A 17,016-nucleotide genomic window follows, 5' to 3' on the forward strand; every position below is an offset into this window, starting at 1 on the left:
TTTGGGGACTTTTTGTTGGCCATTTTGCTGTTCAAAATGGGTGCCAAGCATAGTGCCAGTAATAACCATAAATGATTAAAAGTGGGTGAGTTATACGGATCTGAATTTTCTCAATAATACTATTTAAAAAGCTAAAGGCTTAGGGGAGGTTAGGGGGTGGAGGGATTAAACAAAAAGGAAAAAGGGGTCATGGACATGGACAACGGTGTGGTGATCAATGGGGGGAAGAGAGTGTAAGGGGACTATAATGGAAAAGAATACAATAAAGATTAAATACAAAAAATAAAGCAAAAAAATTAAAGGCAGATAACATGTAAGTATCAGTAATAGGGTAGAATACAATCCTAATTTAAGCATTGACGAAAGAAGAAAAGGGATAAGGAAGGGGAAAATATCGATTGGTTTGACTACAAGAATATAAATTTCTGAGTATTATTATCAAAACAAAATTAGAAGGAAATAGAATATGGGGTGATTAGCATCTTTATCAAAGGATAAAATCTTTAAATATTTTAAACTAGTAAGAACAAGATATTTTGAAAAATATCTTATATTCGTAAGAACCTGACTAGGTTCTTTAAAGGAGCAACGATTACAAATAAGCAACCTAATAGAAATGTTTAATCTCATTAATAACAGAGGAATGAAAATTAATCCAGTAAAATAGTTTACCCTTAATTATGAGAAATTTAATAATTAATATTTCTTAATTGGGGTACAGGGAGATGAAGCTCTCCTGTGTTGCAGTTTACATATGATCCAGTTTTTTTAATGAAACTTGGCAAATAATTGTCTAGTACATGATATATTGCAATCATTTGAGCCAACTTGGCAATAAAACAAAGAATAAGATAAACCGGCCCTGCCCTCATGAGGCTTTCATTCTAATTGAAATTACAAATAAAAGTATAAACTACTTAAGATACAGTTCATGAAATAGAATGACAGGGAAATTTTGAGTTATTTGTGTGAGCACACAGGAAAGGCATCTTGCCTCAAGTAGTGGGTAGTACTGATAAGGAAAAGTTTTCCAGAATAATTTATCTTTTGACATAGAATTAATGACTCTGCATTTGTCCAGAGGAAGAAACTTACTAAACATATTTAAAGATAATGATTCAAGTATTTATTACAATGAAGAATTAGAAAACAAACATAACTTGTATATGTTTGGCACTGTGTACCAAATTGCAGATTTCTGTTTAAAACTTCATAGAACCTTCAGCTAAGGGAAAGTACCTCGGTTCCTAGTGCGCTGGCTGGGAACAGTTTCATTTGATATGGAAAGCCTAATGGACTTTATTTTTTGTCCTTCTACACACAAAAAAACAAATGATTTCTCTATTAGTATCTAACAATGATAAATTTACTGTTACTATCTGAATATATATGAAACTATTTAAAAGAATTTTATTTCTCCTTATAGGTCTCAATTTATTAATGATACATATCAGGAAGTGTTGGATCTACTGCTGCCATTAAATCTTGAGGTGATTGTTGAGCGAAATTTATCCTGGGAATGGTACCAGGAAGTTCCTTGTTTTAATGTAAATGCTCAACTAAAGCCCATGGAGGTAATTTTTTGGATACTTATTGATTCCTCTTTTGGTTAAAAAATATTGCTTGGGAACATAAGACATTTTGGGTATAGAAGTTACATATTTATTAATCACCTTTGTCAGAATTGAAATAGTAGCTATATTAACCTAGAATTCATCAAATATTCTCTGTTCATTCATTCAACAAATATTTGAGTGTCTACTGTGTTAGGCCCTATGCCAGATATTGGTGATACAGTGGCAAAGGAGCTATGACATTTTCTGTGGCTTTGTGGACTTACCAGTCTGATGCAGGGGTTGGTGGTGATTTTAAATACCACCACCAACCCCTAGCTAGAGGTGTGATAGATAGTAAAAAAGTAAATAGATACATTATTAAAATAGTTTCAAATTGTGGCAAATTCCCTGAAAGAAACAAATATTAGACAGGGTGCCATAAGTAATCAGTTGGATATATTAATATAGAACTTAGTGGAGAGGTCTAGGCTAGGAATAGTAATTTGGAAATTATCAGCCATGGGAATATATGAAATAATGTAGAGAAGGTTCTAGAAGAATGGAGAAGTTGAAGGTGAAAATTGCAAATGGGTCAGGGCCTTAGGCATAACTTTACCTTCCTGTTGGTTGATACTGCTTCACAGATACCTAAAGTAACTATCCACAAGTTTATACTTTTCCCTCTTGACCTGATGGACGGCCAAAACTATATCACATGCTTTGCTGAAGTGACAGCAACTTATGTTGTGTATGACGGTTTCTCTTTCTAGCCCCATCCCCAGTTTTGTTTCCTGTTAAAAATGTATTAAAAAAGAGAAAACAGTTGTTTTAAAAGTCTCAAGATTTTTAAGTTAAAAGGGTATTTAGAATTTAAAACATTTCAATGGAAAGGGAATTTTAAATTCTTAGTGTATAAAATTATATGTACTTATTAACTTATAGATAGAAAGTACCCTCTTACAATAAATAATTGAAGTCTCTTTATATTGGTAAGACAAAAGATAGAAACTTAGAAAACATAAGTAGCCTGCTGAGAAAATCCTCCTCCCATTAGGCACAGTCATTAGGCAGGTTTATGTGGTGGTGGCAGAACACCGTTTTTCTTCACTGTCCCCCTGGGAGAATCCATGCAGAATGTTCAGATGATATGCAAATGCCTAACTACCCTTCAGGGCAGATGAAATTGGGTCTTCCCTCACTCTCATGTCACCTGAATAGTTAGCATTTGTAGCCCACTCCTTGGTCCACATATTTGACCCTTCCTGGGCATTATGCTCTGCATCAGAGAGAAACTGGAGTCAACTAGTCTGATGCATCCAAACCGAGTACTGCAGCTTGTGGTTGCTGACTTGGCAGATGTTCAGTGATAGCACACACATCCTGTCCTGACATGTAGGCGCCACCGAGCAACAGCCTCGGATCGTTACCGTTTTTCCAGCTTCCAGCTCTTGACAAGATTGAAGAGTGATGATTAATATCAAGATTTGTCAGGCATTCAATATACATGTACTCATTGAAATTCATTGGCTTAGAAGTTGTAATATTTGATCTGTTTATAAATCTGTATAAACATACTGTTTTTGAATGCCAGCTGCACAATAATCACAAAATAAATGTCATGAATAAATAATTTTAAAAAAAACTAAGTAGTAGGTGTACATAAGTAAAACAACATAAGTTACATGAATAAAGTACACATGAACTTGATCTTAAAAAACTAGATTAGTATAGAGGCATATCTTGTTTTTTTGCACTTCACATATATTGCATTTTTTTTACAAATTGAATGGGAAACCTGTTTTAAGCAGCTAATCTGTTTGTAACATTTTCCCAGCAATGTTTGCTCACTTTGTATGTCACATTTTAGTGATTCTTACAATATTTCAAATTTGTCCATTATTATTATGTTCATCATGGTGACCTGTGGTCAATGATCTTTGATGTTACTATTGTAATTGTTTTGGGGGCACCATGAACCACACCGATATAAGAAGGCATACTTCATAGATTAATGTATGTGTTTTAACTCCTCTACCAACTGGCCCCTGGTATAGCTGGTTCCATTGTTTTCTCCTCTCTTTGGGTCTTCCTATTCCCTGAAACACAACAATATTAAAATTAGTCTAATTAGTAACCCTACAGTAGCCTCTAAGTGTTCAAGTAAAAGGAAAAGTTCCACCTCTCTCAGTTTCAGTCAAAATTTAGAAATGATTAAGCTTAGTGAGAAAGGCATGTCAAAAGCCAAGATGGACTGAAAGCTAGACCCCTTGCAACAAACAGCCAAGTTGTGAATGTAAAGGAATAGTTCTTCAAGGAAATTAAAAGTGTGCTCCAAGGAACACACAAATGATCACAAAGTGAAACAGCCTTATTGCAGATATGGAGAAAGTTTTAATGGTCTGAATAGAAGATTAAACCAGGCATAACATTCTGTTAAGCTGAAGTCCAATCCAGAGCAAGACCCTAACTCTCTTCAATTCTCTGAAGGCTGAGATAGGTGAGAAGGCTGCAGAAGAAAAGTTGAAGCTAGCAGAGGTTGGTTCCTGAAGTTAAGGAAAGAAGCTGTCCATACCATAAAAGTACAAGGTCAAGCAGCAAATACTGATGTAAGAGCAGCAGCAAGTTATCCAGATGATCTAGCTAAGATAATTAATGAAGGTGGTCACACTAAAGAACAGATTTTCCATGTTGAGGAAATGGTTTTGTATTGAAAGAAGATGCCATGTAGGGCTTTCATAACTAAAGAGGAGAAGTCAATGCCTGGCATTAAAGCTTCAAAGGACAGGCTTACTCATTTGTTAGGGGATAATACAACTGGTTACTTTAAGTTGAAGCCAGTGCTTATGTATCATTCTGAAATCCTATGGCCTTTATGAATTATGCTAGATCTCCTCTGCCTATGCTCTGTAAATGGGACAACAGAACCTGATGGCAGAATGTCTGTTTACGACATGATTTAATGAATATTTTAAGCCCACTGTTGGGACCTACTGCTCAGAAAAAAGAAAAGATTCCTTTCAAAATGTTAACGGCTCATTGACAATGTGGGTGGTCACCCAAGGGCTATGATAGAACAGTACAACAAGATTAATGTTATTTTAATGCCTGCTAATACAATATCCATTCTGCAGCCTGTGGATCAAGGAGTAATTTTGACTTTTAAGTCTTATTATTGAAAAAATACATTTTGTTAGGCTATAGCTCCCATAAGTAGTGATTCCTCTGATGGATCGGGGCAGAGTAAATTGAAAACCTCCTGGAAAGGATTTACCATCCTGTGTGCCATTAAGGATATCCATGATTTGTGGGAAGAGGTCAGATATCACCACCATAAACAGAAGTTTGGAAGAAGTTGATGCCAACCCTCATGGATGACTTTCAGGGGTTCAGGACTTCAGTGGAGGAAATAACTACAGATGTGATAGAAGTAGCTAGAGAACTAGATTTAGAAGTAGAACCTGAAGATATGGTAGAATTTCTGCCATCTCATGATAAAAGGAGTTGCTTCTTATGAATGAGCAAAGAAATTGGTTTCTTGAATTGGAAGCTATTCCCAGTGAAGATGCTGTAAAGTTATTGGAATGACCACAGAGGATTTATTATAGAATTTTGCATAAACTTAATTAATAAAGTAGTGGCAGGTTTTGAGAAAGTTGACTCCAATTCTGAAAGAAGTTCTGTGGATAAAATGCTATCAAACAGCATTGCATGACATAAAGAAATTGTTCATGAAAAAAAGTTAATCAATATGGCAAATGTCACTGTTACCTTACTGGCCTCATAAAAAGAGTTTGGGAGTCTTCCCTCTTCTTGGATTTTTTGGAATAGTTTGGAAAGGATAGGGGTTAGCTCTTCCTTAAATGTTTTGTAAAATTCTCCTGTGAAACCATCTGGTTCAGGGCTTTTTTGTGTTGGGAGTTTTTTGATTTCTGCTTCAGTTTCACTAGTTGTCACTGGTCTGTTCAGGCTTTCTTCCTCTTTTTGATTCAGTTTTGGAAGATTATATGTTTCTAGAAATTTGTTTATTTCACCCAGGTTTTCAAATTTCTTGTCATATAGTTGTTTGTAGTAAGTTCTTACAATCCTTTGTATTGTTATCTTATATTAAGAGATTTCCACAGCTCCCCTAAACCTCAGCAGCCACAACCCGATCAGTCAGCAGCCATCAACATCAAGGCAAGACCCTCTAACAGCAAAAAAATAATGACCCACTGAAGGCTCAGATGATAGCACTTTTTAGCAATAGACTATTTTTTAATAAATGTATGCACATTGTTTTATTTTAGACATAATACTGTTTCACATTTAAGAGACTACAGTGTAGTGTAAGCATAATTTTTGTATGTACTGGGAAACAAAAAAAATTGTGTGAGTCACTTTATTGTGGTTGTCTGGAATCAAACCCACAATATCTATAAGATATGCCTGTGTCACCTTTGCAGTACAGCCAGAGGAAGCCTAATGAAAACCAAATTGTTAATTTTGTGAAATTAAAACTATCCCTTTGAGGTAATTAAATATATTAATTTAAAACTCATAGGTCTTTTTATCTTTAATTTTTTCCATAATGGCTTTTAAATTAGAATTTTCTAGATAAATAAAACAAATATGATGTATGGGTTTGTGTGTACACGTAGCCTGGATGCATAACACTGACTTCTTGGAGATTTGATTTAGCCTTTTCCTGACACTGAGATTGAGGTCCAAGAGGGGTCAAATATATGGTCTGCCAAGATGGGCTACAAGAGCTGCTGACTACTAAGTGGGTCATTCTAGTAGGTCTGCTGCAGAAGGCAGCTAGGCATTTTGTAGATGGTCTGCAGTGTGTTTGTATATGTGTATAAAACATCTAGGAATATCTAGATACTGTGACCCACCCAAATTGACATAAAATTAACCATCACATGTTTCAGGACAGAGCCTATGGTGGTGATTTCAGGTTAAATTCCCAACACATGGGGTTTTTAGTTATTAAATTTGTTAAGTGGATTAAAGCATGATACTAAACCATTTAAGCCTCAGCTTCTTGTAGAATCAGGACTATCTACTCTTTATATCTAGGACTTGTGAGGTTTAAATAAAGGAATTCGTTAAATACATGAACTGATCCTCATCATATACATGTATTATTTTCTTTACCCTAATTTACAAATGTAGCTGCTTACTAACCAAAAAAGTGTAGCTAAATGAATGCTTAAACATTTAATTTTAAGTTTTAAAATTACTAATTAATTAGTACAGTCATAACAAGAATAGTTCACCATTCATAGTTTCATTGGTATCAACATCATATTCAGTTCTGTTTCACAAGGTGCTGAAGATCTCACAAGTTTATTTAAAACTAAGTATTCAGTTAGTAGAAATATCTCATGTAAAAATGGTTTTGTAGAGGACTGAAGTGAAAGAATTATTTTTATTGTGTGGGAGTTTTTTTAATATGTGAAGTAGTAATATTGAAATAAGCAAATATTATTTATTTAACAGTTTATTCTTAGTCAAGAAGATATAACAACTATTTTTAAAACATTAAATGGTAACATATGGTATGAAGGTGATAATGTCTCACCGGCTGGAATGAAAGATCAGAACAGTGGTACTAGTGGAGTAAATAACACATCACATCATTCAGGAGGTATGTTCTCGACCTTGAATTGTTTCTTCCCCTACACCTCCCACTGTTCTTTCCTTCTATTCTCTATTTCTAGTTTTGAATAAAATAATATTTATAAATCTTTTTGTATTATCTAATCCCATTCAAGTATCTCTAAATTGTTTATGATTAGTTGTTCTGTTGATTTTTTCTTTTGATTCAAAATTCTTAGTCTTATTATGACTAAATTTGTTAGCATTTATTCTTGTTATCCCAGCTTCCTTATAGATTCTTTTTTTCTCCCAGTTTTTTCCCCTTACCTCTTCTTCTCCTTCATTCCTAGTACAGCATCTAACCCAGATGGGGTATTTTTATTGATATTAGGAGTATCAGATAATTAAAGGGGACAAAAGAGGATGAACATTAATAAATTATGGATTTCTGCAAATTTTTGGAGGATGGGTGAAAGGAAGAAAAGAGAGGGAATCATAACTCAGAAAGGCTGTGCATCGAATATTGGCTATAATATGCTATGTGGAACCTGACTGGGTTCTAGGTTTAACACCAGTGCATTGGTGTTACGTTAATGAAACCACTGTTATGGTTAAAATTAACACCAGTGCATTGGTGACAGAGAATTGGGTCAATTAGGGCTGTTGGGGTGATTTTGCTTCACAAGAACAAAGCTCTCATTCTGGCATTTTGGGAGACCCCCAAACCTACTTATCTTAAAGTGCAACCTACTAGCTCATAAAATTTACTCTCACAAAGCCCTGAGATTTTTACACAGTTTTTTTTCAGTCAAGGAGAATCCTAATACACAAACAACCCTACATTTATAACATGTATGTGCCCATTACCCAATTCCAACAATTAATATCATGTGGCTGTTTTTATTACTGCTATAACTCTCTTCTATACCCATTTAATTAATAATTCTGTTAAATCTGTTTCCAGTCTGTTTTAATGAGTTCTGTCTTTCCTGAGTTTTATTTTATCTAATAATTTTTTCAAGGAACGACTGTAGTGACAGCTGCTGTGGTAGAAGTGCATTCCCGTGCCTCTCAAGTGAAGACAACACTGAACGTGAGTTTCAGAACTGATTATCTCACCATGGTACTGTACAGCCCAGGTCCTGAACAGGTAAGTTGAGGGAAAAAAAGAAATATATTTTCATTTGATGAAAATGATATAGCAAGTGTTTATTAAGATAACAGTTATTAATATTTCATGTATATTTTAGAGTATCTATTTCTGTGAGAGAATATTATTGATCTGTTCATTTTAATAATAAAATAATTTTAACCACTTTCCTTATAAAATGAGTTGTCTTTTTTATAACCAGTGATGTGAAAAATAAATTTTTAAATTAAAGTCAGTATATTTTTTGGTCTTTCATTAGTGAGTTTTTTGGAGATAGAGAATGTGGTAGTTCATATTTTAAAAAATGTTTCATATTTTTAAAATATGTTTTAAAAATATATTTTAAAATGTTTTGTGTAAAATTGTATTGGTTTTTTCTTCCACAGACTTCCTTTACAGATGTTCGTGATCCTGCGCTGAAACTCGCTGAATTTAAGTTGGAGAATATAATAAGCACTTTAAAAATGTATACAGATGACTCAACATTTTCTGCCTTTTCATTAAAAAACTGTATTTTAGATGATAAAAGGCCTCATGTCAAGAAGGCAACTCCTAGGTAATGGTGTTTTTGAGTTTTTATTTGGGAAATGATTGATATATTTTACAAAACTCATTCCCAAAGTTTCATGTTCATTTTCTGGGTAGATCCTTAACATCTTCAAAGCTTTAATTCATGAGTCATGGTTATCAGTCAACATTTAAAATGTCTTGGTTCAGTTGTGTGCTCTTCTTGCTGGACAGTTGATAGATTGATTAAATAGAAATAATCAGTGGCATTATTTTGGTTTTAAAAAAATTAACCTATATTACCTCAATTATTGTCAATCCATTCAAATTGTAATAGGAAGTACATGAAAAAATTGAGAGGAAAAACTATGCTGAGTTTCAAAATTCTAATAATTTCTTAAAGACACACTTCCTAATTTATGAAACAGTTATGCTCCAGAAGTTTTTATAAGTCTATTATTTGGAGAGTACCTGGAGATCCTCCTGTGAAAAACGACGTTAGGTGCTGGTTCGCTGTCAGTGAAAGGGATAAAAGGTCTTTGAGGTTTTATCAGCATGTTCAGTTCTTTGTAAAATACTCAGGAATTATTATTGTGTTTTTCAGAATGATAGGGCTGACAGTTGGATTTGACAAAAAGGACATGATGGATGTAAAGTATAAGAGAGTCAGAGATGGTTGCGTGACTGATTTGATCCTTCAAGAAATGTATATCTGTGCAAGTGTGGAATTTCTGCTGACTGTTGCAAATGTCTTTTTGGAGGCCTACACCACAGGCACTGCTGTGGAAACCAGTGTTCAAGCATGGACTGCTAAGGAAGAAGGTTATTAACTGAAATGTTTAATATCTGTGTAATTGAAGTACTACAATAGCACTTACCTTGATTAGCTTTGTAGATCAGTGATTTTCAATTGGTGTGCCACAGGAATTTTTAAAACATGCAATACCTGACTGTTTAGCCAGGAGCACTGACCTCTTTTCTCTTAGATTGTCAAATAAAAAAAATGACAACAGCCAACACAACATTCACCATCCTGTGTGAATAAATTAAAATTATTTCTATTTTTTCACCAGATCAGCAAAAAATATATTTTTGCTGTGCTGCAGAATTTTAGTAATTAATTTGTGTGCCATGAGGTGAAAAAGATTGAAAATTGCTGTTTTATTTGATGAGGTTAAGTGAATTGATAAATGAAAGTCTTTATTTTTTAGATGTAAGAGGAAAACTTTTCTGTTTGGATGTTCAGTTTGCCTATTTTTCAAGGTGTGAATGTATATTGGGTTAAAAAACTAATGAGACCATTATTATAATAAGTACCTGTATTTTTGTGCAGGAAGTAATTGGAAAAAATTTATTGGAAGAAAACCAGCAGGGGGAAATAATGAACCAATCATTCCTTTTCATCATTTAAGATAGCATTTTAACTTAAAATACTCTGATTTTTGTTTTATTTATAGTTTTTACTGTGTTTTACTTATTTTATTTATTGTGGAATAGTGGAAAGAGTATCAAGTTGGAAGTCAGAAACTGGATTAGTTTTCTGCTCTACCATTATATAGTCAAGGTTTCCCCCACATTTTTAAATGTTCTTATATCAGTAGCTTCTTCAAATCTTATAGTAAGAGAGTTGCTATTTCTTTGGGATCTAAGATTCCTTTATTTTACTTTTTACTTAACATGAAAATAACATTTTTCCATTAATAATAAATTTTTATAAATTATATATATAACAAAGATTTAGAAATATTTTAAATTATTCATTTATTTGTATTTCTATTTTAGTACCTGTACAGGAACAAGAGAAGTGGGAAATTAATATTATTATTAAAAATCCTGAAATTGTGTTTGTGGCCGATATGACAAGAAATGATGCTCCTGCATTAGTCATTACAACACAATGTGAAATTTGTTGGAAGGGCGACCTTGAGAATAATACAATGACTGCTGCTATTAAGGATCTCCAAATGAGAGCATGCCCATTTCTTCCAGACAAGAGAAAAGACAAAATCACTACAGTGAGTTGATTATTTAATTGTCTGCTTATTTATAAACTAGTTTGGATTTAGTGTATACCACTTTAGGAGTTTTACCTACAGACTTTCCAACCTTTCTCTGTAAAGTCCTCTCTTTTTGCTTGGAGAGCCTAATCTGGATTATTATTACACCTGCTTTGAAACTCTTTTTCAATCTTCCACTTGTTCCTCATTGTACCATGTCTTTGTGTGAATAAGTCTCACTAAAAAAGCTGTTTGCATTTTCACACTTCTAAAGACCCTACTTGGACTTTCTGTCCATGTCAATTCCACACTGTTCTTAGGACTTGAAGATTGCCTACCAGTTGTTTGAGACATTGTTGCAGTTTCTTTTTTTTTTTTTTCATATCTTCCTCCCTTCCGGACATTTTGCTCAGATACATGATTTTATGTTTCTTCATGGAATATATTTGAACTTCAGCCATTTGCTTTGACATACTTCACATTTGTATTTTACTCTAGCAACCTCTTGGCTTTCTTCATAACATTAAAACTTATTTCTTCAAAGACATCTTTTCAAGTTAACTATCTGACCCCTAGTACTTTTTTTTTTTTTTTTTTAATTTCAATCATTGTTCAAGTACAGGTTTCTGCCCCCTACTCCCGTTTCAGCCCCTCCACCCAACCCTCCCCCCTTCCCCCCATTACCCCCCACCCTTAGTTTTTGTCCATGTGTCCTCCAAATTTGTTCCTGTAATCCCTACCCATTCCCCCCTGAAATTCCCTCTTCTCTCCCCTCTGGCCACTGTCAGACTATCCCCTATTTCAGTGTCTTTGGTTATATTTTGCTAGTTTTTTGTTTTGTTTTGTTTTGTTGTTTAGATTCCTGTTAAAGGTGATATCATGTGGTATTTGTCTTTCACTGCCTGGCTTGTTTCACTTAGCATAATGCTTTCCAGCTCCATCCATGCTGTTGCAAAGGGTATGAGCTCCTTCTTTCTTTCTGCTGTATAGAATTCCATTGTGTAAATGTACCATAGTTTTTTGATCCATTCATTTACTGATGGGCATCTAGGTTGCTTCCAGCACCTAGCTATTGTAAATTGTGCTGCTATGAACATCGGGGTGCAAAGGTTCTTTTGTATTGGTGTTTTAGTGTTCTTAGGATAGAGTCCCAGCAATGGAATTTCTGGGTCAAAAGGCAGATCCATTTTTAGTTTTCTGAGGAAGTTCCAAACTGCTTTCCATAATGGTTGTACCAGTCTGCAGTCCCACCAACAGTGCACTAGGGACCCCGTTTCTCCACATCCTCTCCAACACTTGTTATTTGTTGCTTTGTTTATGATGGCCATTCTGACTGGTGTGAAGTGGTATCTCATTGTGGTTTTAATTTGCATCTCTCTGATGGCTAGCGATATTGAACATCGCTTCATGTGTCTTTGGATTTTCTGTATGTCCTCCTTGGAGAATTGTCTGTTCAAGTCCTTTGCCCATTTTTTAATTGGGTTACTTGTCTTCTTAGAGTGGAGTCGCGTAAGTTCTTTATATATTTTGGAGATTAAACCCTTGTCTGAGGTATCATTAGCAAATATGTTTTCCCATACAGTTGGTTCTCTTTTTATTTTGATACTGTTTTCCTTAGCTGTGCAAAAGCTTTTAATTTTGATGAGGTCCCATTTGTTTATTCTTTCCTTTATGTCCCTTGCTCTAGGAGACAAGTCAGTAAAAAAGTTTCTGCGTGAAATATCTGAGATTTTCCTACCTACGTTCTCTTCTAGGACTTTAATGGTGTCACGCTTTATATTTAAGTCTTTTATCCACCTTGAATCTATTTTTGTATAAGGTGTAAGTTGGTGCTCGAGTTTCATTTTTTTTGCACGTAGCTGTCTAGTTCTCCCAACACCATTTGTTGAAGAGGCTATTTTTATTCCATTTTATGTTGCTGCTTCCTTTGTCAAATATTAATTGACCGTAGAGGCTTGGGTTTATTTCTGGGCTCTCTGTTCTGTTCCATTGGTCCATGTGCCTGTTTTTATGCCAGTACCAGGCTGTTTTGATTACAGTGGCCTTGTAGTATAGTTTAATGTCAGGTATTGTGATTCCTCCTACTTTACTCTTCTTTCTCAAAATTGCAGCAGCTATTCGGGGTCGTTTATGGTTCCATATAAATTGTTGAAGTGTTTGTTCTATGTCTGTGAAATATGCCATTGGTACTTTAATCGGTATTGCATTGAATGTGTAGATTGCTTTTGGTAGTATGGACATTTTAATGATATTAATTCTTCCAATCCATGAACACGGTATATGTTTCCATTTGTTTGTGTCCTCCTTGATTTCTCTCCTCAGTGTTATGTAGTTTTCTGAATACAGGTCTTTTACCTCTTTGGTTAGGTTTATTCCTAGGTATTTTATTTTCCTTTTTGCTATTTCAAATGGGATTTTTTTCTTGATTTCTGCTTCTGCTGTTTCATTGTTGGTGTACAGAAATGCCTTTGATTTCTGGATATTGACTTTGTATCCCGCTGTTTTACCAAATTCATTTATTAGGTCAAGCAGTTTTTTGGTGGAGTCTATAGGATTTTCTATGTACACTATCATGTCATCTGCAAACAGTGACAGTTTTGTTTCCTCCTTTCCGATTTGGATTCCTTTTATTTCTTTTTCTTGTCTGATTGCTGTGGCTAGAACCTCCAGTACTATATTGAATAGAAGTGGTGAAAGTGGACATCCTTGTCTTGTTCCTGTTCTTAGTGGAAAAGATTTTAATTTTTGCCCATTGAGTATAATGTTGGCTGTAGGTTTCTCATATATGGCCTTTATTATGTTGAGGAATGCTCCCTCTATTCCCACTTTACTGAGTGTTTTTATCATAAATGGGTGCTGTACCTTATCAAATGCTTTTTCTGCATCTATTGATATGATCATGTGGTTTTTGTCTTTGCTTTTGTTTATGTGATGTATTACATTTACTGATTTGCGTATATTGTACCATCCTTGCATACCTGGAATGAATCCAACTTGGTCATGGTGTATGATCTTCTTAATGTACTGTTGGATGCGGTTTGCCAGTATCTTGTTGAGGATTTTAGCGTCAATGTTCATCAGCGATATTGGCCTGTAGTTTTCTTTCTTTGTTGTGTCTTTATCTGGTTTTGGGATTAAGATGATGTTGGCCTCATAAAAAGAGTTTGGTAGTCTTCCATCTTTTTGGATTTTTTGAAATAGTCTGTGAAGGATAGGTGTTAGTTCTTCCTTAAATGCTTTGTAGAATTCTCCTGTGAAACCATCTGGTCCAGGGCTTTTGTGTGTTGGGAGTTTTTGGATTACTGCTTCGATTTCTTTTGCTGTTATTGGTTTGTTGAGGCTTTCTGCTTCCATTTTATTGAGTTTTGGAAGGTTATATTTTTCTAGAAATTTGTCCATTTCATCTAGGTTTTCAAATTTCTTGGCATACAGCTCTTTGTAGTAATTTGTTACAATCCTTTGTATTTCTGTGGTATCTGTTGTAATCTCTCCTCTTTCATTTCTGATTGTGTTTATTTGGGTTTTCTCTCTTTTTTTCTTGATGAGTCTGCTTAAAGGCTTGTCGATTTTGTTTATCTTTTCAAAGAACCAACTCTTGGATTCATTGATCTTTAGAATTGTGCTTTTAGCCTCTATGTCATTTAATTCTGCTCTGATCTTGGTTATTTCCTTCCTTCTGCTTGCTCTGGGCTGTCTTTGTTGTTGTTCCTCGAGTTCTTGTAGACGTAGGGTTAGGTTGTTTGTTTGAAATGTTTCTAACTTTTTTAGGTGGGCCTGTATCGCTATGATCTTCCCTCTCAGGACTGCCTTGGCTGTGTCCCATAAGTTTTGGGTTGTTGTGAGTTCGTTTTCATTTGTTTCCAAAAACCGTTTGATTTCTTCCCTAATATCATTCTTGACCCATTCATTGTTTAATAGCATGCTGTTTAATCTCCACGAATTTGAGTGTTTTGGGTTTTTTTCCTTGTGGTTGGTTTCTAGTTTCAGTCCCTTGTGATCCGAGAAATTGCTTGGTATGATTTCAATTTTTTTGAAATTGTTGAGGCTTGTTTTGTGTCCTATCATGTGGTCAATCTTTGAAAATGTTCCATGTACATTTGAAAAAAATGTGTATTTAGCTTCTTTGGGATGGAGGGTTCTGTAAATATCAGTAAAGCCCAGCTCGTCTAGGGTATTGTTCAATGCCACAATATCTTTGTTGATGTTTTGTTTGGAAGATCTGTCCATTTTTGATAGAGGGGTGTTAAAATCCCCCACAATAATTGTGTTGCTGTCCATATCTTTCTTGAAGTCCTCTAAGATTTTCTTTATGTATTTAGGTGCTCCTATGTTGGGTGCATATATATTTACTATGTTTATGTCTTCTTGGTGAATTCTTCCCTTGACTTTTATAAAACACTTATAAAAATGTTTAGTCTTCTATAGGAATAATAGAAGCATAAATATTCTAAAAATTTTTATTACTGAATTTTTAGGTTTTACAGTCAGTCCTTTTAATAGATTTTTTTCTGTTTTTATTAAAAATTATTCACAATTATTTTAAAGTCTGCCCTGGCTGGCGTAGCTCAGTGGATTGAGCGGGGGCTGTGAACCAAAGTGTCGCAGGTTCGATTCCCAGTCAGGGCACATGCCTGGGTTGCAGGCCACAGCCCCCAGCAGCCGCACATTGATGTTTCTCTCTCTATCTCTATCTCCCTCCCTTCCCTCTCTAAAAATAAATAAATAAAATCTTAAAAAAAATAAAGTTTACTTTTGCTAATGCAATAATTGAGTTACATTTCTGTTTTACCTTTTGGGTCTGTTTCTCCTATATCAGGTATTTTAAAATTGAATGTCATACAGTATAATGAAATGTTATAGAAGCTTTCATGATGTTTTCTTTCTTTAAAGAGGGTTTCACTGTACTTTATTGGCAGTAGAAACTGAACTTATTGGAGGCTAAACTGTAGTGTTGGTAAGGCCTTGTTTACTTCTGATTCATATCCATTACTAAATAGTATCTCTCTAGGGTCCCGCCTGGGAGCCCTATTAGCCTATTTTGGCAGATTCTGAAATAATTTTTTCTCAGCCTCATTTTGCTGACTGTTCTAAAATAGCTACCCATTTCACTCTACTAACAGTAGCCTTCTGTTTAGTACTTGGGTAAGGAGTTTGACAAATAACTAGACAGTAAACTACCACCAAGTTTTAAGATAGTTTCTCTGCGCCTTTTTCCCCTTGTTGGGTACTTGGGAAGGTTGCCTTGGTAGCTTGCTTATACTATTAAGCAGAATTTTTTTTTACATGATATATCAATTGGTAGGTGGATTATTGCTCTGTCATGAGTTGATCCCTTCATAGATGGAAATCGAAGTCTAAAAAACGATATCTTTAGCTGGGCAATCATGTCCCAAGGAAAATTTCTATGGTAATAGGGAATTTTGAGAAGTGTACTTATGGCCAACTAGCACTCTTGGCCAAATGCATTTTGAGAAGTTGTTATTAGAGGAACTTTAATTGGCATTATTTTCACTTTCTATTAGAACAAAGTTTCTTAATTCAACATTCATCTCTTTGGCCCATGACTATTTATTTGTGAACCTTTTGAAAATGTATATAAAGTGTTGTGTATAACAAGTCTTAGAGTAATGCTATTCAGCTCAATTATTAACTAAATGTGTTGTGATAACACTGATGAGATGCCATAGGAACTTAACTTGTTTGTATTGATTAGCCTTTGGTGAAATTGGTTTCATTATATGCCATTTCACTTAAAGTTGCAGAACCTATCAAGGGCACCAAGTAAGGACTTACTGTATATGTATTTCTTTCTATGAGAATGTATTTAATTTTCAAAGGGTATATGATCCCAGATTTTTAAAAATATTAACATATGAAATAAGCTCATCTTTGCTGCCTATAGAGTATAAATTTATCTGAGTTTATTTCACCCATTAGGGATTTATAATAAATTTTAAGTAAATTTCTAAATTGTAAAAAAAGCTAAATTATGATCCAGATATTTAATTTATTTTGTGTTTTTTTGTAAATGGTTATCAGCTCTTTTCATGAATTTATTTTATTCTATAACTTTCCTAAGCTTTGTGACTTGTACTATTTTATTAATGTTAGATTTTCTAAAAATTATTTGCAAAAGTCAAATTCTTGTTTCTCCTTGAATGGCTATAAGGATTCATCACATTGCATTCCTATTGCTAAGCGAGGTGATATTACCATAATTTTA

General features: G+C 34.4%; 1 protein-coding gene and 1 pseudogene across 1 annotated transcript in view; both read left to right on the forward strand.

Moving 5' to 3' along the window:
* Nucleotides 1-17,016, forward strand: part of VPS13A (vacuolar protein sorting 13 homolog A) — a 217,331-nt gene that overhangs the window by 108,241 nt on the left and 92,074 nt on the right. Inside the window, exons 34-39 of the mRNA XM_036021769.1 lie at nucleotides 1,427-1,574; nucleotides 7,041-7,188; nucleotides 8,162-8,289; nucleotides 8,676-8,845; nucleotides 9,401-9,618; nucleotides 10,579-10,811. Of these exons, the coding sequence (XP_035877662.1) occupies nucleotides 1,427-1,574; nucleotides 7,041-7,188; nucleotides 8,162-8,289; nucleotides 8,676-8,845; nucleotides 9,401-9,618; nucleotides 10,579-10,811 (1,045 nt within the window). The remainder of the gene's footprint in view (nucleotides 1-1,426; nucleotides 1,575-7,040; nucleotides 7,189-8,161; nucleotides 8,290-8,675; nucleotides 8,846-9,400; nucleotides 9,619-10,578; nucleotides 10,812-17,016) is intronic.
* Nucleotides 2,116-7,020, forward strand: LOC118499303 (annotated as a pseudogene).

The sequence above is a fragment of the Phyllostomus discolor genome, chromosome 3 (assembly GCF_004126475.2).
Source record: "Phyllostomus discolor isolate MPI-MPIP mPhyDis1 chromosome 3, mPhyDis1.pri.v3, whole genome shotgun sequence".
NCBI classification, from domain to species: Eukaryota; Metazoa; Chordata; class Mammalia; order Chiroptera; family Phyllostomidae; genus Phyllostomus; species Phyllostomus discolor.